Here is a 24,535-nt window from a genome sequence, read left to right on the forward strand (position 1 = left end):
ATGAGGACATCATGGGGACATCATGGGGACATCCTTGGGGACATTATAGGGACATCATGGGGACATCCTTGGGGACATCCATTGGGACACCATTGGGACATCATGGGGACATCATGGGGACATCCATTGGGACACCACGGGGACACCAAGGGAGGAGACACTCATGGGGACACCATGGGGACACTATGGGGACATCCATGGGACACCATGGGGACATCATGGGGACACTCATGAGGACACTATGGGGACACTATGGGGACATCATGGGGACATCATGGGGACATCCATGGGACATCATGGGGACATTGTGGGGACATCCATTGGGATACCATGGGGACATCCATTGGGACACCATTGGAACACCATGGGGACATCATGGGGACATCCATTGGGACACTATGGGGATACCAAGGGATATCGTGGAGATACTCATGGGGACACCATGGGGACACTATGGGGACACCATGGGGACACCATGTGGACATCCTTGGGGACATTATAGGGACATCATGGGGACATCCATTGGGACACCATTGGGACACCATGGGGACATCATGGGGATGTCCATTTGGACACCATGGGGACACTATGGGGACACCAGGGGACACCGTGGGGACATCATGGGGACATCCATTGGGACAGCATGAGGACATCATGGGGACATCATGAGGTGGCATGAGGACATCATGGGGATACAATGGGGACACAATGGGGACACCACGGGACACCATGGGGACATCCATTGGGACACCATGGGGACACCAAGGGACATCGTGGAGATACTCATGGGGACACCAGGGGACACTCATGGGGACACCATGTGGACATCCTTGGGGACATTATAGGGACATCATGGGGACATCCATTGGGACACCATTGGGACACCATGGGGACATCATGGGGATGTCCATTGGGACATCCATTGGGACACCATGGGGACACCATGGGGACACCAGGGGACACCATGGGGACATCATGGGACACTCATGGGGACTTCATGGGGACAGTCATGGGGACACCATGGGGCCATCCATTGGGACACCATGGGGACATCATGGGGACACTCATGGGGACATCATGGGGACAGTCACGGGGACACCATGGGGACATCATGGGGACATCATGGGGACATCCATTGGGACACCATTGGGACACCATGGGGACATCATGGGGACATCCATTGGGACGTCCATTGGGACACCATGGGGACACCAAGGGACATCGTGGAGACACTCATGGGGATACCATGGGGACACTATGGGGACACCAGGGGACACCATGTGGACATCCTTGGGGACATCGTGGGGACACCCTTGGGGACAGTCATGGGGACATAATGAGGTGGCATGGGGACATCACTGGGACACCATGGGGACATTATGGGGACATTCAGTAGGATATCCATTGGGATATACACCATGGGGACACCAAGGGACATCTTGGAGACACTCATGGGGACATCAATTGGGACATCCATTGGGACACCATGGGGACACCATGGGGACACTCATGGGGACATCCATTGGGACATCCATTGGGACATCATTTGGGACATCCTTTGGGACACCATGGGGACATCATGGGGACACCATGGGGACACTCACAGGGACATCATGGGGACATCACAAGGACATCCTTGTGGACATCCATGGGGACATCCATTGGGACACCATAGGGACACCATGGGGACACTCACAGGGACATCATGGGGACATCACAAGGACATCCTTGTGGACATCCATGGGGACATCCATTGGGACACCATAGGGACACCATGGGGACATCCATTGGGACACCATGGGGACACCAAGGGGACACCAAGGGACATCCTGGAGACACTCATGGGGACATCAATTGGGACATCCATTGGGACACCATGGGGACACCAGGGGACATCATGGGGACATCCTTGGGGACATCCATTGGGACACCAGGGGACATCCATTGGGACATCCATTGGGACATCCATTGGGACACCGTGGGGACATCATGGGGACACTTATGGGGACACTTATGGGGACACCACAGGGACATCATGGGGACATCCATTGGGACACCATGGGGACATCCATTGGGAAGTCCATTGGGACACCATGGGGACACCATGGGGACATCCTTTGGGACATCCATGGAGACCCCATGGGGACATCCATTGGGACACCATGAGGACACCATGGGGACACCGACTGGGACACCACAGGGACATCACTTGGTCACCCACTGGGACACCCCCGGGATTGGGGACACGGGGCCAAGGATGCCACGCCAAACCATCTCCACCCCACGTCCTCCCACTGCAAGCCGCTCCCCCATTTTAATGACCCCTAATTAAGCATAATTAGGCGCTAACGAGCCCCACCCGTCTCCACGTCCTGCACGTAGAAGTGCAGCTCGTCGGTGACCTCGGTGACAAAGACGGGCCGGTAGGACGCCGAGCGTTCCTGCTCCTCTGCCACCGCCACCACCTCCTCCGACGGAGCCTCCTCGTAGTGTGCCCACACCTGGGGACAGCGTGGGGACATGGGGTGGCATCAGGGCGGGGACATTGGTTGGGACGGGATGGTGGCACTGGGATGGGGACAGCCATGGGGACATGTGGTGGCATCAGGATGGGGACATTGGTTGGGACGGGATGGTGGCACTGGGATGGGGACAGCCGTGGGGATGTGGTGGTGGCATCGGGATGGGGACATGGGATTGGCATCAGGATGGGGACATTGGTTGGGACGGGATGGTGGCACTGGGATGGGGACACAGTGGTGGCATCGGGGCGGGGATATTGGTTGGGACGGGATGGTGGCACTGGGATGGGGACAGCCATGGGGACATGGGGGTCTCATCAAGATGGGGACATTGATTGGGACATGATGGTGGCACTGGGATGGGGACACAGTGGTGGCATCAGGATGGGGACATTGATTGGGACGGGATGGTGGCACTGGGATGGGGACAGCCGTGGGGACATAGTGGTGGCATCAGGATGGGGACATTGATTGGGACATGATGGTGGCACTGGGATGGGGACACAGTGGTGGCATCAGGATGGGGACATTGGTTGGGACGGGATGGTGGCATCGGGATGGGGACAGCCGTGGGGATGTGGTGGTGGCATCGGGATGGGGACATGGGGGTGGGGACATTGATTGGGACGTGATGGTGGCATTGGGATGGGGACAGCCGTGGGGATGAGGTGGTGGCACTGGGATGGGGACATAGGGGTGGCACTGGGATGGGGACATTGATTGGGACATGATGGTGGCACTGGGATGGGGACACGGTGGTGGCATCGGGGCGGGGACATTGGTTGGGACTGGATGGTGGCATCGGGATGGGGACAGCCGTGGGGATGTGGTGGTGGCATCGGGATGGGGACATGGGGATGGGGTCATTGATTGGGACGTGATGGTGGCATTGGGATGGGGACAGCCATGGGGATGTGGTGGTGGCATCAGGATGGGGACATGGGGGTGGCACTGGGATGGGGACATTGATTGGGACATGGTGGTGGCACTGGGATGGGGACATGGGATTGGCATCAGGATGGGGACATTGATTGGGACGGGATGATGGCACTGGGATGGGGACACGGTGGTGGCATCGGGGCGGGGACATTGGTTGGGACGTGATGGTGGCACTGGGATGGGGACAGCCGTGGGGATGAGGTGGTGGCATTGGGATGGGGACATGGGGATGGAGACATTGATTGGGACGGGATGGTGGCACTGGGATGGGGACACAGTGGTGGCATCAGGATGGGGACATTGATTGGGACGTGATGGTGGCATTGGGATGGGGACACAGTGGTGGCATCAGGATGGGGACATTGATTGGGACGTGATGGTGGCATTGGGATGGGGACAGCCGTGGAGATGTGGTGGTGGCATCGGGATGGGGACATAGGATTGGCATCAGGATGGGGACATTGATTGGGACGTGACGGTGGCACTGGGATGGGGACACAGTGGTGGCATCAGGATGGGGACATTGATTGGGACGGGATGGTGGCATTGGGATGGGAACAGGGGGGTGGCACTGGGATGGGGACAGCCATGGGGACATTCACTGAGACATCATGGGGACGCCATGGGGACACACACTGGGACACCCATCACAACACCCACTGGGACACCATTGGGACACCATCGGGACACCCATCATGGCACCCATCGGGACACCCACTGGGACACCCATTAAGACACCCATTGGGACACTATTGGGACACCCATCACGACACCCATTTGGACACCCACTGGGACACCATTGGGACACCCATTGAGACACCCATTGGGACACCCATTGGGACACCCATCGGGACACCCATTGGGACACCCATCACGGCACCCATTTGGACACCCATTGGGACACCCATTGAGACACCCATTGGGACACCCATTGGGACACCCGTCAGGACACCCATCACGACACCCATCACGACACCCATTTGGACACCCATTGGGACGCCCATTGGGACACTACTGGGACACCCATCACAGCACCCATTGGGACACCCACTGGGACACCATGCAGACACCGATTAGGACACCCACTGGGTCACCCGTTTGGACACTCATTGGGACACCATGCACGACACCCATCGGGACACCCATCATGGCACCCATTGGGATACCATTGGGACACTATTGGGACACTATTGGGACACCCATTGGGACACCCATCACGACACCCATTTGGACACCCATCGGGACACCCATTGGGACACCCATTGGGACACTATTGGGACACTATTGGGACACCCATTGGGACACCCATCACGACACCCATTTGGACACCCATCGTGACACCCATTGGGACACTATTGGGACACCCATTAGGACACCCATTGGGACACCCATTGGGACACGCATCACGGCACCCATTGGGACACTATTGGGACACCCACCAGGACACCCATCATGGCACCCATTGGGACACTATTGGGACACTATTGGGACACCCATCAGGACACCCATCACGACACCCACTGGGTCACCCATTGGGACACCATTGGGACACCACTGGGAAACACATCACGGCACCCATTGGGACACTATTGGGACACCTATCACGGCACCCATTAAGACACCCATCTGGACACCCATCTGGACACCCACTGGGTCACCCATTGGGACACCATTGGGTCACCCATCACGGCACCCATTAAGAAACCCATCTGGACACCCATTGGGACAGCCATTAGGACACCACTGGGAAACACATCACGGCACCCATTGGGACACTATTGGGACACCCATTGGGACACCCATCACGACACCCATTTGGACACCCATTGGGACACTATTGGGACACCCATTGGGACATGCATCACGGCACTCATTGGGACACAACTGGGACACCCATTGGGACACCCATCATGGCACCATTGGGAAACTATTGGGACACCCATCGGGACACCCATCACGACACCCATTTGGACACCCACTGGGACAGCCATTGGGGCACCCATTGGGACACTATTGGGACACCCATCACGGCACCCATTGGGACACCATTGGGACACCCATTGGGACACCCATCATGGCACCCATTGGCTCACTATTGGGACACCCATCGGGACACCCATTGGGACACCCATCACGACACCCATTTAGACACCCATTGGGACACCCATTTAGACACCCATTGGGACACCCATTGGGACACTATTGGGACACCCATCAGGACAGCTATCGGGACACCCATCATGACACCCATTTGGACACCCATCGGGACACCCATCACGACACCCATTAGGACACCCACTGGGTCACCCATTGGGACACCCATCACGACACCCATTTAGACACCCATTGGGACACCCATTTGGACACTCATCGTGACACCCATTGGGACACTATTGGGACACCCATCAGGACAGCCATCACGACACCCATTGGGACACCCATTGGGACACCTATTGGGACACGCATCACGGCACCTATTGGGACACAACTGGGACACCATGCAGACACCCGTCACGGCACCCATTGGGACACTATTGGGACACCCATTGGGACACCCATCACGACACCCATTTGGACACCCACTGGGACAGCCATTGGGGCACCCATTGGGACACTATTGGGACACCCATCACAGCACCCATTGGGACACTATTGGGACACTCATTGGGACACCCATCACGGCACCCATTGGGACACCACTGGGACACCCATTAGGACGCCCATCATGGCACCCATTGGGTCACTATTGGGACACCCATCGGGACACCCATTGGGACACCCATCACGACACCCATTAGGACACCCATTGGGTCACCCATTGGGACACCCATTGGGACACCCATCACGACACCCATTTAGACACCCATTGGGACACCCATTTGGACACTCATCGTGACACCCATTGGGACACTATTGGGACACCCATCAGGACAGCCATCATGACACCCATTTGGACACCCATTGGGACACTATTGGGACACCCATTAGGACACCCACTGGGACACCCATTGGGACACCTATTGGGACACGCATCACGGCACCCATTGGGACACAACTGGGACACCCATTGGGACACCCATCACGGCACCCATTGGGAAACTATTGGGACACCCATCGGGACACCCATCACGACACCCATTTGGACACCCACTGGGACAGCCATTGGGGCACCCATTGGGACACTATTGGGACACCCATCACAGCACCCATTGGGACACTATTGGGACACTCATTGGGACAGCCATCACGGCACCCATTGGGTCACCCATTTGGACACCCATCGTGACACCCATTGTGACACCCATTGGGACACTATTGGGACACTCATTGGGACACCCATCACGGCACCCATTTAGACACCCATTGGGACACCCATTGGGACACTATTGGGACACCTATCAGGACAGCCATCGGGACACCCATCATGACACCCATTTGGACACCCATTGGGACACCCATCACGGCACCCATTAAGACACCCATCTGGACACCCATTGGGACAGCCATTGGGACACCACTGGAACACCCACCACGACACCCATTGAGTCACCCATTTGAACACCCATCGAGACACCACTGGGACACCCATCACGACACCCATTTAGGGCACCCATCTTGGCACCGTCGCCCACCTTCTGTCGGCGCTGCCTGGCGCTCTCCTCTGCTGCCAGCAAAGCTTTGCCATAGGGGCTGCGTTCGGCTGCAAAATGGACCCGGGACAGAGCCTGCTCCACCAGAGCCACGGACAGGTTGAGTCCATCCACGTGCAGCCAGCCTATGAAATTCCCAGCCTTGTCCATGGCCTCCACCTCAACCTCCACCTGGGGGAAAATTGGAGGGGGGGGGGGGGGAACAGTGGGGTCAGCACGGGGTGGGGGGCACGGGGGTCAGACAAGGGGGGGGTATGGGGGAAAATGGGGTCTGTGGGGGGGGAAATGGGGGGTTTTGGGGGGATAGGGGGATGTGGGGGGGAAATGGGGGGTATGGGGGGGATAGGAGGCTGTGGAGATGGAGAAATGAGGGATGGGGGGGATTGGGGTCAGGCAGGGGGGGTATGGGGGAAAATGGGGTCTGTGGGGGGGGAAATGGGGGGTTTTGGGGAGATAGGGGGCTGTGGGGGGGGAAATGGGGAGCATGGGGGCCATTGGGGTCTGTGGGGATGGGGAAATGAGGGAGGGGGGGGATAGGGGTCAGGCAGGGGGGGTATGGGGGGAAATGGGGTCTGTGGGGGGGGGAAATGGGGGGCATGGGGGGGATAGGGGTCAGTGGGGGGGAAATGAGGGGGTATGGGGGGCATTGGGGGCTGTGGGGATGGGGGAAATGAGGGATGGGAGGGATTGGGGTCAGGCAGGGGGGGTATGGGGGAAAATGGGGTCAGTGGGGGGGGAAATGGGGGGTTTTGGGGGGCATGGGGGGATGTGGGGGGGAAATCGGGGGGATGGAGGCGATAGGGGTCTGTGGGGATGGGGAAATGAGGGAGGGGGGGGGATAGGGGTCAGGCAGGGGGGGTATGGGGGGAAATGGGGTCTGTGAGGGGAGGGATGGGGGGTGTGGGGGGGATAGGAGGATGTGGGGATGGGGGAAAGGAAGGGGGGGGGCTGTGGGGATGGGGAAATGAGGGATGGGGGGGAGTGGGGTCAGGCAGGGGGGGTATGGGGGGAAATGGGGTCTGTGGGGGGGGAAATGGGGGGTTTTGGGGGGATAGGGGGATGTGGGGGGGAAATGGGGGGTATGGGGGGGATAGGAGGCTGTGGAGATGGAGAAATGAGGGATGGGGGGGATTGGGGTCAGGCAGGGGGGGTATGGGGGAAAATGGGGTCTGTGGGGGGGGAAATGGGGGGTTTTGGGGAGATAGGGGGCTGTGGGGGGGGAAATGGGGAGCATGGGGGCCATTGGGGTCTGTGGGGATGGGGAAATGAGGGAGGGGGGGGATAGGGGTCAGGCAGGGGGGGTATGGGGGGAAATGGGGTCTGTGGGGGGGGGAAATGGGGGGCATGGGGGGGATAGGGGTCAGTGGGGGGGAAATGAGGGGGTATGGGGGGCATTGGGGGCTGTGGGGATGGGGGAAATGAGGGATGGGAGGGATTGGGGTCAGGCAGGGGGGGTATGGGGGAAAATGGGGTCAGTGGGGGGGGAAATGGGGGGTTTTGGGGGGCATGGGGGGATGTGGGGGGGAAATCGGGGGGATGGAGGCGATAGGGGTCTGTGGGGATGGGGAAATGAGGGAGGGGGGGGGATAGGGGTCAGGCAGGGGGGGTATGGGGGGAAATGGGGTCTGTGAGGGGAGGGATGGGGGGTGTGGGGGGGATAGGAGGATGTGGGGATGGGGGAAAGGAAGGGGGGGGGCTGTGGGGATGGGGAAATGAGGGATGGGGGGGAGTGGGGTCAGGCAGGGGGGGTATGGGGGGAAATGGGGTCTGTGGGGGGGGGAAATGGGGGGCATGGGGGGGATAAGGGTCAGTGGGGGGGAAATGAGGGGGTATGGGGGGTATTGGGGTCTGTGGGGATGGGGAAATGAGGAATGGGGGGGATTGGGGTCAGGCAGGGGGGGTATGGGGGAAAATGGGGTCAGTGCGGGGGGGAAATGGGGGGTTTTGGGGGGATAGGGGGATGTGGGGATGGGGGAAATGAAGGGGGGGGTCTGTGGGGATGGGGAAATGAGGGATGGGGGGGAGTGGGGTCAGGCAGGGGGGGTATGGGGGGAAATGGGGTCAGTGGGGGGGGAAATGGGGGGGATGGAGGGGGATAGGGGTCTGTGGGGATGGGGGAAATGGGGGGTGGGGGGGGATAGGGGTCAGTGGGGAGGGAAATGAGGGATGGGGGGGATAGGGGTCTGTGGGGATAGGGGAAATGAAGGGGGATGGGGGGGATAGGGGTCAGGCAGGGGGGGTATGGGGGGAAATGAGGTCAGTGGGGGGGAAATGGGGGGTTTTGGGGGGATAGGGGGCTGAGGGGGGGGAAATGGGGGGCATGGGGGCGATAAGGGTCAGTGGGGGGGAAATGAGGGGGTATGGGGGGCATTGGGGGCTGTGGGGATGGGGAAATGGGGGGCATGGGGGGGATAAGGGTCAGTGGGGGGGAAATGAGGGGTATGGGGGAAAGAGGGGTCAGTGGGGGGGGAAATGGGGGGGTATGGGGGGCATTGGGGGCTGTGGGGATGGGGAAATGAGGAATGGGGGGGATTGGGGTCAGGCAGGGGGGGTATGGGGGGAAATGGGGTCAGTGGGGGGGGAAATGGGGGGTTTTGGGGGGATAGGGGGATGTGGGGATGGGGGAAATGAAGGGGGGTGTCTGTGGGGATGGGGAAATGAGGGATGGGGGGGAGTGGGGTCAGGCAGGGGGGGTATGGGGGGAAATGGGGTCTGTAGGGGGGGAATGGGGGGTGTGGGGGGCGGATAGGGGTCAGTGGGGGGGATAGGGGGCTGTGGGGATGGAGAAATGGGGGGTATGGGGGAAAAAGGGGTCAGTGGGGGGGGAAATGGGGAGCATGGGGGGCATAGGGGGCTGTGGGGATGGGGGAAATGAGGGATGGGGGGGATTGGGGTCAGGCAGGGGGGGGTATGGGGGAAAATGGGGTCTGTGGGGGGGAAATGGGAGGTTTTGGGGGGATAGGGGTCAGTGGGGGGGGAAATGAGGGGGTATGGGGGAAAATGGGGTCAGTGAGGGGGAGAAATGGGGGGGGATTGGGGTCTGTGGGGGGGAAAATGAGGGGGTATAGGAGGGTATGGGGTGGAATTGGGGGGTGGGGGGACATGGGGGAAAAAGGGGGCATTTGGGAAATGAATGGGGTGGGAATGGGGATGGGGATGGGATGGGATTGGGGTGGGAATGGGATTGGGATTGGGGTGGGATAGGTTGGTGTTGGGGTTAGGATGGGATGAGGATGGGATTAGGATTGCAATTGGGATGGGATGGAATTGGGATGAGGATGGGGATGGGATTGGGATGGGAAACGGGACTGGGATGGGGATTGGGGTGGGGATTGGGGTGGAGATGGGGATTGGGGTGGGATGGGGAATGGGATTGAGATTGGGATTGGGATTGGGATTGGGATGGGTTGGCGTTGGAGTTGGGATGGGATTGGAATTGGGATGGGAATGGGATTGAGATTGGGATTGGGATGGGGTGGAATTGGGATGAGGATGGCAATGGGGATGGGATGGGGATGGGGATGGGATTGAGATTGAGATTGGGATTGGGATGGGATTGAGATTGGGATTGGGATTGGGATGGGATTGAGATTGAGATTGGGATTGGGATTGGGATTGGGATTGGGATTGGGATGGGATTGAGATTGAGATTGGGATTGGGATTGGGATGGGATTGAGATTGGGATTGGGATTGGGATTGGGATTGGGATTGGGATTGGGATTGGGATTGGGATGGGATTGAGATTGAGATTGGGATTGGGATTGGGATTGGGATTTGGATAAGGTTAAGGATGATGATGGGGATGGGATTGGGATGGGACACGGGACTGGGATGGGGATTGGGGTGGAGATGGGGATTGAGATGGGACGGGGATGGGATTGGGATTGGGATTGGGATGGGTTGGCGTTGGAGTTGGGATGGGATTGGAATTGGGATGGGAATGGGACTGAGATTGGGATTGGGATGGGGTGGAATAGGGATGAGGATGGCGATGGGGATTGGATGGGATTGGGATTGGGATGGTACTGAGATTGGGATTGGGATTGGGATTGGGATGGGATGGGATGGGATGGGATGGGATGGGATGGGATGGGATGGGATGGGATAGGATGGCATTGGGGTTGGGATGGGATTGGGATTGGGTGGAATTGGGATGAGGATGGCGATGGGGATTGGATGGGATTGGGGTTGGGACTGGGATTGGGATGGGATGGGGATGGGGATGGGATTGGGATGGGATTGGGATGGGTTGGTGTTGGGTTTGGGATTGGGATTGGGATGCAGTGGAGGGGATGCAGCAGAATGTGGCAGAAGGCTCCCAGTGCTCCCAGTGCTGACACAGCGCTGCCCAGTGCCTCCCAGTGCCTCCCAGTGTCCTCCCAGTACCTCCCAGTGCCACCCAGTACCTCCCAGTGCCTCCCAGTACTTCCCAGCGCCTTCCCAGCGCCCTCCCAGTATCCTCCCAGTGCCTCCCAGTGTCCTCCCAGTGTCTCCCAATGTCCTCCCAGTGCCTCCCAGTGCCTCCCAGTATCTCCCAGCGCCTCCCAGTGTCCTCCCAGTGCCCTCCTATTGGGTGCTGAGTGTGCAATGGATGCTGAGTGTGCAATGGGTGCTGAGGAGCTGAGTGTGCAATGGGTGCTGAGTGTGCAATGGGTGCTGAGTGTGCACTGGGTGCTGCAGGAGCTGCAGATTCAATGGGTGCTGAGTGTGCAATGGGTGCTGAGTGTGCAATGGGTGCTGCAGGAGCTGAGTGTGCAATGGGTGCTGAGTGTGCAATGGGTGCTGCAGGAGCTGAGTGTGCAATGGGTGCTGAGTGTGCAATGGGTGCTGCAGGAGCTGCATGCACTGCGCTCCCCATGCACTGAGTGGGGTCATACAATGACCCCATAGCACGGCCCTATGGGGTGACCCCATAGCACACAACCCCATAGCAAAGCCCCATGGGGTGACCCCATAACACACGACCCCATAGCACAGCCCCATAGCACACGACCCCATTAGCACACAACCCCATAGCACAGCCCCATGGCATGACCCCATAGCACACGACCCCATAGCACACGACCCCATAGAACACGACCCCATTAGCACACAACCCCATAACACAGCCCCATGGCACAACCCCATAGGACACAACCCCATAGCACAGACCTATGGTATGACCCCATAGAACACCACCCCATTAGCACACGACCCCATAGCACAGCCCTATGGGGTGACCCCATAGCACACGACCCCATAGCACACGACCCCATAGCACAGCCCTATGGCACAACCCCATACTGTGACCCCATAGCACAACCCCATACTGTGACCCCATAGAATGACCCCATAGCACAGCCCTATGGCACGACCCCATACTGTGACCCCATAGCACAACCCCATACTGTGACCCCATAGAATGACCCCATAGCACAGCCCTATGGCACGACCCCATACTGTGACCCCATAGCACAACCCCATACTGTGACCCCATAGAATGACCCCATAGCACAGCCCTATGGCACGACCCCATACTGTGACCCCATAGCACAACCCCATACTGTGACCCCATAGAATGACCCCATAGCACAGCCCTATGGCACGACCCCATACTGTGACCCCTTAGAATGACCCCATAGCACAACCCCATACTGTGACCCCATAAAATGACCCCATAGCACAACCCCATACTGTGACCCCATATTGTGACCCCATAGCACAGCTCTATGGCACAACCCCATACTGTGACCCCATAGAATGACCCCATAGCACAACCCCATACTGTGACCCCATAGAATGACCCCATAGCACAACGCCATACTGTGACCCTATATTGTGACCCCATAGCACAACCCCATACTGTGACCCCATAGAATGACCCCATAGCACAACCCCATACTGTGACCCCATAGAATGACCCCATAGCACAGCCCCATACTGTGACCCCATATTGTGACCCCATAGCACAGCCCTATGGCACAACCCCATACTCTGACCCCATAGAATGACCCCATAGCACAACCCCATACTGTGACCCCATAGAATGACCCCAAAGCACAGCCCCATACTGTGACCCCATATTGTGACCCCATAACACAGCCCTATGGCACAACCCCATACTCTGACCCCATAGAATGACCCCATAGCACAGCCCTATGGCACAACCCCATACTCTGACCCCATATTGTGACCCCATAGCACAGCCCTATGGCACAACCGCATACTGTGACACCATAGAATGACCCCATAGCACAACCCCATACTCTGACCCCATAGAATGACCCCATAGAACAACCCCATACTGTGACCCCATAGAATGACCCCATAGCATAGCCCTATGGCACAACCCCATACTGTGACCCCATAGAATGACCCCATAGCACAACCCCATACTCTGACCCCATATTGTGACCCCATAGCACAGCCCTATGGCACAACCCCATACTGTGACCCCATATTGTGACCCCATAGCACAGCCCCATACTGTGACCCCATAGAATGACCCCATAGCACAGCCCTATGGCACGACCCCATACTGTGACCCCATACTGTGACCCCATAGAACAACCCCATACTGTGACCCCACAGAATGACTCCATAGCACAACCCCATACTGTGACCCCATAGAATGACCCCATAGCACAGCCCTATGGCACAACCCCATACTGTGACCCCATATTGTGACCCCACAGCACAACCCCATACTGTGACCCCATAGAATGACCCCATAGCACAACCCCATACTGTGACCCCATATTGTGACCCCATAGCACAGCCCTATGGCACAACCCCATACTGTGACCCCATATTGTGACCCCATAGCACTGCCCCATATTGTGACCCCATAGAATGACCCCATAGCACAACCCTATGGCACAACCCCATACTGTGACCCCATATTGTGACCCCATAGCACAGCCCTATGGCACAACCCCATACTCTGACCCCATAGAATGACCCCATAGCACAACCCCATACTGTGACCCCATAGAATGACCCCATAGCACAACCCCATACTCTGACCCCATAGAATGACCCCATAGCCCTGCTGTGGGGTTGGGGGGGGGCACAGTGCAGCCCCCCCCCTCATATTTGGGGACCCCCCCCCCCCAAAGCCCCGATGGGGATGGCGGCATCCCAGTGCTGCCCCCATTACCCGCCCTGCGCTAATTAGTCGTTAATTACTCGTAATTAGGCGATAGGGAAGGCAATGGGGGGGGGGGATAACAGGGGGGTCAGTGGGGGGGTTCACGGGGGGGGGGTCATAATGAGGGCAATGGGGGGAATGGGGGATAATTGGGTGTTAATGGGGGTTAATTGGGGGGTTAATTAGAGGGGCATAATGAGGGCAAGGGGGGGGAATGGGGGATAATTGGGTGTTAATGGGGGTTAATGGGGGGGTTAATTAGGGAGGCATAATGAGGGCAATGGGGGATAATGGGGGTTAATGGGGGGGCTATGGGGGGGTTAATGGGGGGGTCATAATGAGGGCAATGCGGGGTTAATGAGGGGGTTAATTAGGGGGTCATAATGAGAGCAGTGGGGGGGAGGGGGCTAATGGGGTCTAATGGGGGAGTTAATGGGGGGGTTAATTGGGGGCTTAATTGGGGGGTTAATGGGGGGGTCATAATGAGGGCAATGGTTGGAATGGGGAATAATGGGGTCTAATGGGGGGCTAATTGGGGGGGTTAATTGGGGGGTCATAATGAGGGCAATGGGGGGGAGGGGGCTAATTGGGGAGTTAATGGGGAGGTTAATTGGGGAGTCATAATGAGGGCAATGGGAAGAGGGGGGGCTATTGGAGTCTAATGGTGCGGTTAATGGGGGGGTTAATTAGGGGGGTCATAATGAGGGCAGTGGGGGAATGGGGTCTAATGGGGGTTTAATGGGGGGGTTAATTGGGGTGGTTAATTAGGGGGTCATAATGAGGGCAATGGGGGGTATGGGGGTTAATGGGGTTAATTGGGGGTCTATGGGGGGTTTAATGGGGGGGGTCATAATGAGAGCAATGATTGGAATGGGGAATAATGGGGTCTAATGGGGGGGTCTAAAGGGGGGGTAATTGGGGGGGTTAATTGGGGGGTCATAATGAGGGCAATGGTTGGAATGGGGGCTACTGGGGTCTAATGGGGGGGTTAATGGGATCTAATGGGGGGTTAATGGGGTCTAATGGGGGGGTCATAATGAGGGGAGTGGGAAGAGGGGGGGCTAATGGGGTCTAATAGGGGGGTTAATGGGGGGGGTTAATTGGGGTGGTTAATTAGGGGGTCATAATGAGGGCTATGGGGGGTATGGGGGTTAATGGGGTTAATTGGGGGTCTATGGGGGGTGTCATAATGAGGGCAATAGTTGGAATGGGGAATAATGGGGTCTAATGGGGGATTAAATGGGGGGGTTAATTAGGGGGTTAATGGGGGGGTCATAATGAGAGCAATGGGGGGGAGGGGGCCAATGGGGGTAAATTGGGGGGCTATGGGTGGTTAATGGGGGGGGCATAATGAGGCCAATGGGGGCTAATGGGGGGGGGGGTCAATGGGGGGAGAAAAGTGGGGGGGGCTGCATGTCCCCTTCTCCATCCCCGTTGGGGGGGGGGCAACAAACGAAGAAAAAAAAAAAAAAAGAGTGTTTTTTTTTGGGGGGGGCCCAAAAAGGGAGGGAGGGGGGGGGGGTCATACGGGGGGGGGGGGGGGGGGCGCCCACGCGGCGCTGCGTCAGCAGCTGAAGGACAAACGGAGGCGGCAGCACCGCCCCCCCCCTCTCCCCCCTCCCCCCCCCCCCCCTTTTTTTTTTTTTCCTTTCCCATCCCCAGGACGGAGAAAAGACCCTCACGGACCCCCCCCCCCCGCCCCCCCCCCCATCCTCAACCCCCCCCCCCCAACTCCGGAGCCGCTCCTTCTGCGCATGCGCGTTGCGGCCCCGCCGCGTCCTCTTCCCCCGCGCCGCCGTTCCCTTCTCCTTTTGGATTTTCCTCTTTTTTTTTTTTTTTTTTTCGGGGGGGGGGGGAGGGGGGGAAAAAAGATTTCTTGTTTTCTCCCCCTCTTATTTTTCCCTATCCTTTTCACCCTTTTCCTCTCTTCTCCTTCTCCCGCATCCTCTCCCATCTCCCGATCCCGACCCACCTCTTCTCTTTCTTTTTTTTTTTTTTTTTCCCCATCCTCACTTTTTCTCTCCGTCCCCTTTTCCCCCCCCCACTCGCCACCCCCACAACCCCCCCCTATTTTTTTTTCCCCTACCCACCCCCCTTTTTTCCTTTCCTCATCCCCTCTTCCTTTCCCCGTTAACCCCCCCCACCTCCACCTCCCCCCCCCCCCTCTCCCTTTTCCCTCCCTTTACCCGGCCGGGGAGCGGCGGGGCGGAGGGGGGGGGGGGGGGGGGGCGGGCGGAAGGCGGCCGGGGGGGGGGGAGCAAAAAAGGGGGGGGGGGGCGGCCATGCGGCGGCGGCGGAGCGCGGCGGGGTTGGCGGCGGCGGCGGCGGCGGCGGCGGCGGTGGTGGTGGGGGGCTACCGGCCCCCCCCCTCCTAACCGGGCCCCCCCCCCGCCCCCCCCCACCCCGCCCCCCCCCCCTCACAAAAAAAAAAACCAAAAAAACCCGCCCCCCCCCCCATCCAACCCCCCCCCCTCCGCAGCCGCCAGGAGCCATTTTGTAGGGGGGTTTTTTTGGGGTTTTTTTTTCCCCCCCCCCATATATATTTTTTTAAGGGGGGGGGGTATTTTTTTTTTCCACAACCCCCCCCCCCCCTTCCCCTTTTTTTTTTTTTTTTTTTCCTTCCCTTTCATCCCTTCCTTCTTTCCTTTCCCCCCCCCCCTCCCATTTCTCTCAATACCTCTCATTTCCCCCCCCCCCTCCCTTTTTCCCCCCCCCTCCCATTCATCCCAATCATCTTTTTCTTCCTCCTCCCGGAGCGGCCCCCCCCCCCCCCCCCAAGGTAGGTCCGCCGAAGGGAAGCGGGGCTCGGTTTTGGGGGGGGGGGGGGGGGAGGGGGCTGCTCCTTCCTTTCCCCCCCCCCCGCACCTTTTCTCTCTTTTACCCCCCCCCCCCGCAAGAAAAAACCTTCAACCCCCCCCCCTTCTATTCTATCCCCTCTTCCTCCCCCCCCCAACTTTAATCCCCCCCCCCCTCCACAGAGGGCCCCCCTTCATCCTTAAACCCCCCCCCCCCCCCACCCTTTTGACCCCCCCCCATCTCTCCGAGCATCCTTCGTCCTTCCCAATTCCTCTCCATCCTTCCCCCCCCCCCCTATTTTTTATTAACCCCCCCCCCCGGCCCCAAACCCTGACCACCCTCTAAGCCTCCTTCAGAACCGCATCCTTCCGCCCCCCCCCAACACCCCCCCCCGTGACCCCCCCCCCCAACCTCTCACTTTCCCCATTCTCCATCCCTCCCGTTCTATTTTATCCCTTACCCCCCCCCAGAGCATCCTTCACCCCCCCCCCGTTCCCATTTTCTTTCTCCCCACCCCCCCCTCCACCTTTACAACCCCCCACCCCCTTCCCCCCCCCTCCATCACCCCCCCACGCCCCCTTATTCCCCCCCCCCACCCCCTGACCCCTTTCCTCTCCTATCCCCCCCCCAAACCCCATTTCTCCCCCCCACCCCCAGCTCTTTCCCATCCCCCCCCCTTTATAACCCCCCCACACCCCCTGACCCTTTATCCTCTCCCCTTCCCCCCCCATAACCCCCTTATTACCCCCCCATATCCCCCTACCCCCCCCATAACCCCCTTATTACCCCCCCATAAACCCTCTTATTACCCCCAACCCCCCTTATTACCCCCCATAACCCCCTTCCCCCCCCAACCCCCCTTATTACCCCCCCATAAACCCCCTTATTACCCCCAACCCCCCTTATTCCCCCCCCATAACCCCCTTATTACCCCCCCATAACCCCCTTATTACCCCCAACCCCCCTTATTACCCCCAACCCCCCTTTTAACCCCCCCATAACCCCCCTTATTACCCCCCCACCCCCCCCGAGCCCTTTCCCATCCCATCCCCCCCCCCCTTCCTCCTTTATACCCCCCCCCCCAACCCCATTCCCCCCCCCCCCACCCCCCTCCCATCACTGCTAGCAGAGCAGAAAGACGAGGAAGAGGAGGAGAGCAGCAGCAGGAGGGAAGAAGCAGAGAAAAGAAGGGGGGGGGGGGAGGGGGGGGGGGTGCTGGCTTAAGTCTGGGGGGGGGGGGGGGAGGAGGTAAGAGAAAGGTGGCTGTAGGGGTGCTGCTGGTGGTGCTGTTGTGGGGGGGGGGGGGGTCATTCCTTATCTCCCTCCCCATCTCCTTACCAACCCCCCCCCCAAAAAAATAGTACTAATTGATTGATTAACGATCGTAATAGTAATAATAATTAACAATAATTAATAAAAAAAAAAAACCCCAGCCCACCCAGACGATGCTGAAGGATGCCCCCTCCCCACCATGAGGCTCCCGCGGCGGCAGCCCCCCGCCTCACTGCTGGCTTATCTGACTCTGCACGCCTGGACGCTCTGCGCCTCCGCTTCCCCCCCCCCAACCCTTCATCCTCCTCATCCTCCTCATCCTCACCCTCATCATCATCGTCGTCATCATCATCATCATCATCATCATCCCCTCCCTGCCCTTCCGCCTGCTCCTGCAGCGGCCAATCCGGCAAAGTCGTCTGCACCCGTCGCGGCCTTTCCCGCGCCCCCCCCGGTGTCCCCCCAAACACTCGATACCTCAACCTGATGGAGAACAACATCGCCTTGGTGCAGGCCGACACTTTCCGTCACCTGCACCGTTTGGAAGTGCTGCAACTCGGCCGCAATTCCATCCGTCAGGTAGAGGTGGGTGCCTTCAGCGGTTTGGCCAACCTCAATACTTTGGAATTATTCGACAATTGGTTGACCGTGGTTCCCAGCGGGGCTTTCGAATACCTCTCCAAACTCCGAGAGCTTTGGCTTCGCAACAACCCCATCGAAAGCATCCCGTCTTACGCCTTCAACCGGGTGCCCTCCCTCCTCCGTTTGGATTTGGGCGAGCTGAAAAAACTCGAGTACATCTCCGAAGGAGCTTTCGAAGGTTTGGACAACCTGAAATATCTCAATTTGGGGATGTGCAACATGAGAGAGGTACCCAATTTAAGCCCTCTGATCGGTTTGGAAGAATTGGAATTATCGGGGAATCATTTCCCGCGTCTCCATCCCGGCGCGTTTCGAGGTCTCCGCGCGTTACGCAAACTTTGGATCATGAGTTCCCAAATCAGCTCCATCGAACGCAACGCCTTCGACGAACTGACGGCTCTGGTGGAGCTCAACCTGGCTCACAACAACCTCACCTCCCTCCCCCACGACCTTTTCGCCCCTTTACGCTTTTTGGTGGAGCCTCACCTCCATCACAACCCCTGGGCTTGCGGTTGCGACGCCCTCTGGTTGGCGGCGTGGCTTCGAGAATCCATCCCCAGCAATTCTTCGTGCTGCGGACGCTGCCACGCGCCTCCGGCCATGCGGGGCCGTTTCCTTTTAGAGGTGGAAAGGGCAGCATTGCGTTGTTCCGCACCTTTTTTAGCCGACGCGCCCACGGATCTCAACATCTCCGAAGGTCGCGGCGCCGCTTTACGATGCCGGACCGGCGCCATGGCGGCGGTCCGTTGGTTATTACCAAACGGGGAAATATTAAGCCACGCATCCAGCCGACCACGTTTAAACGTTTTACACGACGGCACCTTGAATTTTTCCCACGTGCTGACGGCGGATACCGGCACCTACACCTGCATGGCGGCCAACGCCGCCGGCAGCTCCAACGCCTCCGCCTACCTCAACGTCACCGCCGCCGAATTGGATGCCTCGGCTTACAGCTTCTTCACCACCGTCACCGTCGAGACGACCGAAACGGCGCCGGATGATTCCGCCGCCGCCGCTCCCAAAGCTGCCAAATCCACCCCACCGACTGCACCCACGGCTTACAGACCCGCCTACACCGCCACCACCACCATCCTGATCCGCGGCACGCGCCGAGGGCCGACGGCTCCCCCCGCCGACGCCGACCACCGCGAGGCTCCTCACACCAGCTTAGACGAGGTGATGAGGACCACCAAAATCATCATCGGTTGTTTCGTGGCCGTCACCTTGCTGGCCGCCGCCATGCTCATCGCTTTCTACAAGCTCCGCAAACGTCACCAACGCCGCGCCACCGTCACCGCCGCCCGCACCGTCGAGATCATCCAGGTGGATGAAGACGTGGCCGCCGCCACCACCACCGGTGCCACCGCCGCCACCGCCGCCGTCGGGATGCGTGGTGACGTCGGCGTGGTCGGGGAGCATCGCCCCGCGCCTCATTGCCCGGCGTCTTGGATGGAAAACAGCTCACTGCACGCTCCCGGAGCTCCCAGAGCTGAGCCTTTCTTGCTGCACCCTCATTGCGGCAAGGAGAGGGTGCAGGAGACGCAGATCTGAGCTGCCGTGCACCCGCGCTGCAAGGATAACCCAGCACTGCGTGGACGTGGTGCAGGAGATGCTCATCTGGCCCCACGTTGCAAGGGTGGGGTGCAGGAGATGCAGATCTGAGCTGCCATGCACCTGTGCTACAAGGATGACCCAGCACAGCGTTGCAGGAGATGCTGATCTGAGCTGCGATGCACCCATGCTACAAAGATGGCCCAGCACTGCATGGGCAGCGGTGCAGGAGATGCTGATCTGAGCTGCCATGCACCCGCGCTGCAAGGATAACCCAGCACTGCATGGACAGCGTTGCAGGAGATGCTGATCTGGCCCCACGTTGCAAGGGTGGGGTGCAGGAGATGCAGATCGGAGCTGCGATGCACCTGTGCTACAAGGATGGCCCAGCACTGCATGGGCTGCGTTGCAGGAGATGCAGATCTGACCCCAGCATTGCATGGACAGCGTTGCAGGAGATGCAGATCTGAGCTGCGATGCACCCGTGCTGCAAGGATGACCCAGCACTGCATGGGCAGCGTTGCAGGAGATGCAGATCTGACCCCAGCACTGCATGGACAGCGGTGCTGGAGATGCTGATCTGAGCTGCCGTGCACCCGCGCTGCAAGGATGACCCAGCACTGCATGGACATGGTGCAGGAGATGCTCATCTGGCCCCACGTTGCAAGGGTGGGGTGCAGGAGATGCAGATCTGAGCTGCCATGCACCCGTGCTACAAGGATGGCCCATGGGCTGCGTTGCAGGAGATGCAGATCTGACCCCAGCACTGCATGGACAGCATTGCAGGAGATGCAGATCTGAGCTGTGATGCACCCGCGCTGCAAGGATAACCCAGCACTGCGTGGACAGCACTGCAGGAAATGCTCATCTGGCCCCACGTTGCAAGGGTGGGGTGCAGGAGATGCAGGTCTGAGCTGCCATGCACCTGTGCTGCAAGGATGACCCAGAACAGCATTGCAGGAGATGCAGATCTGAGCTGCAGTGCACCCGTGCTGCAAGGATGGCCCAACACTGCATGGGCTGCGTTGCAGGAGATGCAGATCTGACCCCAGCACTGCATGGACAGCGTTGCAGGAGATGCAGATCTGAGCTGCCGTGCACCCGTGCTGCAAGGATGACCCAGAACTGCATGGGCAGCATTGCAGGAGATGCAGATCTGAGCTGCAGTGCATAGACATGGTGCAGGGGACGCTGATCTGCCCCAGCACTGCATGGACAGCGTTGCAGGAGATGCAGATCTGGCCCCAGAACGCAAGGATGGGGTGCAGGAGATGCAGGTCTGAGCTGCAGTGCATGGACAGCGTTGCAGGAGATGCAGCTCCGACCCCACAATGCAAGGATGGGGTGCAGGAGATGCAGATCTGACCCCAGCACTGCAAGGACAGCGTTGCAGGAGATGCGGACCTGACCCAACGCTGCGCCCAGACTGCAAGGATACGGGGTGCAGGAAATGCAGCTCTGAGCCCCTCGTTGAATTGCACTGCAAGGATACGGCGCAGGAATTGCAGCTCTGAGACCTCAGTGCACTGCACCGCACGGATGGGGTGCAGGAAATGCAAAAGTGAGCTGCACTGCAAGGACGGGGTGCAGGAAATGCAGCTCTGAACCCTCGCTGAGTTGCACTGCAAGGATGCAGTGCAGGAAATGCAACCGTGGGCTGCACTGCAAAGGGGTGCAGTGCAGGAAATGCAACCATGGGCTGCACTGCATGGCTTGGGTGCAGGAAATGCAGCTCTGAACCCTCGTCGAATCGCACTGCAAAGGGATGCAGTGCAGGAAATGCAAAACTGAGCTGCACTGCACGGACGAGGTGCAGGAAAATGCAGCCATGAGCTGCGCTGCAAAGAGATGCAGTGCAGGAAATGCAACCGTGGGCTGCACTGCAAGGATGCAGTGCAGGAAATGCAAAACTGAGCCGCACTGCAAGGGGATGCAGTGCAGGAAACGCAACCGTGGGCTGCACTGCACGGCTTGGGTGCAGGAAACGCAGCTCTGAACCCTCGTCGAATTGCACTGCAATGGGATGCAGTGCAGGAAATGCAAAACTGAGCTGCACTGCACGGATTGGGTGCAGGAAATGCAGCTCTGAACCCTCGCTGAGTTGCACTGCAAAGGGATGCAGTGCAGGAAATGCAACTGTGGGCTGCACTGCAAGGATTGGGTGCAGGAAACGCAGCTCTGAACCCTCGTCGAATCGCACTGCAAAGGGATGCAGTGCAGGAAATGCAAAACTGAGCTGCACTGCAAGGATTGGGTGCAGGAAATGCAGCTCTGAACCCTCGTCGAATCGCACTGCAATGGGATGCAGTGCAGGAAATGCAAAACTGAGCTGCACTGCACGGATTGGGTGCAGGAAATGCAGCTCTGAACCCTCGTTGAATTGCACTTCAAAGGGATGCAGTGCAGGAAATGCAAAACTGAGCTGCACTGCACGGACGAGGTGCAGGAAATGCAACCGTGAGCTGCGCTGCAAAGAGATGCAGTGCAGGAAATGCAACCGTGGGCTGCACTGCAAAGGGGTGCAGTGCAGGAAATGCAACCGTGGGCTGCACTGCATGGCTTGGGTGCAGGAAACGCAGCTCTGAACCCTCGCTGAGTTGCACTGCAAGGATGCAGTGCAGGAAATGCAACCAGGAGCCCCGAATGCACCGCGCTGCAAGGACGGGATGCAAGAAATGCATTGCAAAAAAAAAAAACAAACAAAACAAACAAAAAACCCACAAAAAAACAACAAAAGACAAAAAAAAAAAAAAAAAAAGGACAAAATCCCTCCCCCCCCCCCCCATAAAAAAAAAAACCAACAAGAAAACCCCTTTTCTAACCCATTTTGCTGAGGAAGAGGAGGAGGAGGAGGAGGAGGAGGGGCCCAAACCTTCCACATGCAATAAAATAGGAGTATTGGGTTGTTTTTTTTTTTTTTTTTTAATTATTATTAATTATTTTTGATCGGGGGGGGGTTGGGAGGAAGGGGGGGGGGGGAGGGGGGGGGTGTTGGTCCTATTGGTTCTATATTAAGGATTGGGGAGGGGGTGGGGGGGGGGGGGGATGTGTAATGTATGGATATTAAAGCAAAAAAATGGAGAATAGAGCTTGAAAATGGGGGGGGGGGTTTAAAATGAGGGGGGGGTTTAAAATGAGGGGGGGGGTTAAAATGAGGGGGGGTTAAAATGAGGGGGGGGGGTTAAAATGAGGGGGGGGGTTAAAATGAGGGGGGGGGGGGGAAGGGCTGTGCACCCCCTCCCCTTAATTATGTGCACACCCCCCCCCCCCCTCTTCTCCTAATTAATGTGACCCCCCCCCCCCCCCCCCTCCTTACTTCAACACAGGGCTACGACCGTGATTGTAGCCCCCCCAATAAGAGTGGGGGGGGGGCTTTTAGTTCAACCATTTGATTAATTAATACGATTTATTCGTTAATTAAGCGGGGGGGGGGGGGGGTTCAGCAACCTCTTCCTCATAGCTGAGCCCTCATTTAATGGATGAGGGGGGGGGGGGGTGAAGGATGGGACCCCCCCCCCCCCCCCCCCCAAACTTGTCTACATCATTGTACCCCATTATGGGGATGGAAATTGAGGGGGGGGGCGACGCGTGGACCCCCATTGAGGGGGGTAAATAAGTGGGGGGGGGTTTGCCTGACCCCCCCCCTCCATCCCTTCCCTCCAGGGCGTTCATTCAGCTTTAAGGAATGATTCATTTAGGGGTTTTATTTTGGGGGGGGGGGGTGGTTTTTTTAATTAATAGGGGATTTAATGGGGGGGGGGGGGAAGGGGGGGGTGTTTTCTTGAATGGGGGGGGGAGGGGGGGTTGTATTTATCGCTCGACGGCTGTATAAAAAGCGGAAGGATGGGATTGCGGAAAGGAGCTGGAATTTAATTAACGAGGGCAATTAAGAAAAAGGCAAAAAAACAAAATTTTAAAAAAAGGGCGAAAAAAAGGGTAAAAACGAACAGGAGGAGGATAAAAAAAACGGGGAAATAAATCGGAAGAAAAACCCGACGAAATGAGGGCGGAAAAAAAAAATCCCGTAAGAAAC

General features: G+C 58.3%; 3 protein-coding genes across 3 annotated transcripts in view; 1 reads left to right on the forward strand and 2 right to left on the reverse strand.

The window, feature by feature from the left end:
* SND1 (staphylococcal nuclease and tudor domain containing 1) overlaps positions 1 to 24,535 on the reverse strand; it is a 126,909-nt gene that overhangs the window by 26,165 nt on the left and 76,209 nt on the right. Inside the window, exons 17-18 of the mRNA XM_090126737.1 lie at positions 7,094 to 7,282; positions 2,360 to 2,501 (exon numbers count right to left, since the gene is read on the reverse strand). Of these exons, the coding sequence (XP_089982863.1) occupies positions 2,360 to 2,501; positions 7,094 to 7,282 (331 nt within the window). The remainder of the gene's footprint in view (positions 1 to 2,359; positions 2,502 to 7,093; positions 7,283 to 24,535) is intronic.
* LOC149919315 (uncharacterized) lies at positions 10,181 to 14,153 on the reverse strand. The gene is made up of 2 exons (XM_090126647.1): positions 12,160 to 14,153; positions 10,181 to 12,018 (listed from the first exon to the last, which is right to left on the reverse strand). Exon 2 carries the CDS (start codon positions 11,998 to 12,000, stop codon positions 10,897 to 10,899), a length of 1,104 nt encoding a protein of 367 aa, XP_089982773.1. The 5' UTR covers positions 12,001 to 12,018; positions 12,160 to 14,153; the 3' UTR covers positions 10,181 to 10,896.
* Positions 18,387 to 23,207, forward strand: LRRC4 (leucine rich repeat containing 4). The gene is made up of 2 exons (XM_090126842.1): positions 18,387 to 21,779; positions 21,862 to 23,207. Exon 1 carries the CDS (start codon positions 18,493 to 18,495, stop codon positions 20,500 to 20,502), a length of 2,010 nt encoding a protein of 669 aa, XP_089982968.1. The 5' UTR covers positions 18,387 to 18,492; the 3' UTR covers positions 20,503 to 21,779; positions 21,862 to 23,207.

The sequence above is a fragment of the Phasianus colchicus genome, chromosome 1, assembly GCF_987193195.1.
Source record: "Phasianus colchicus chromosome 1, bPhaCol1.hap1.1, whole genome shotgun sequence".
Lineage (NCBI taxonomy): Eukaryota > Metazoa > Chordata > Aves > Galliformes > Phasianidae > Phasianus > Phasianus colchicus.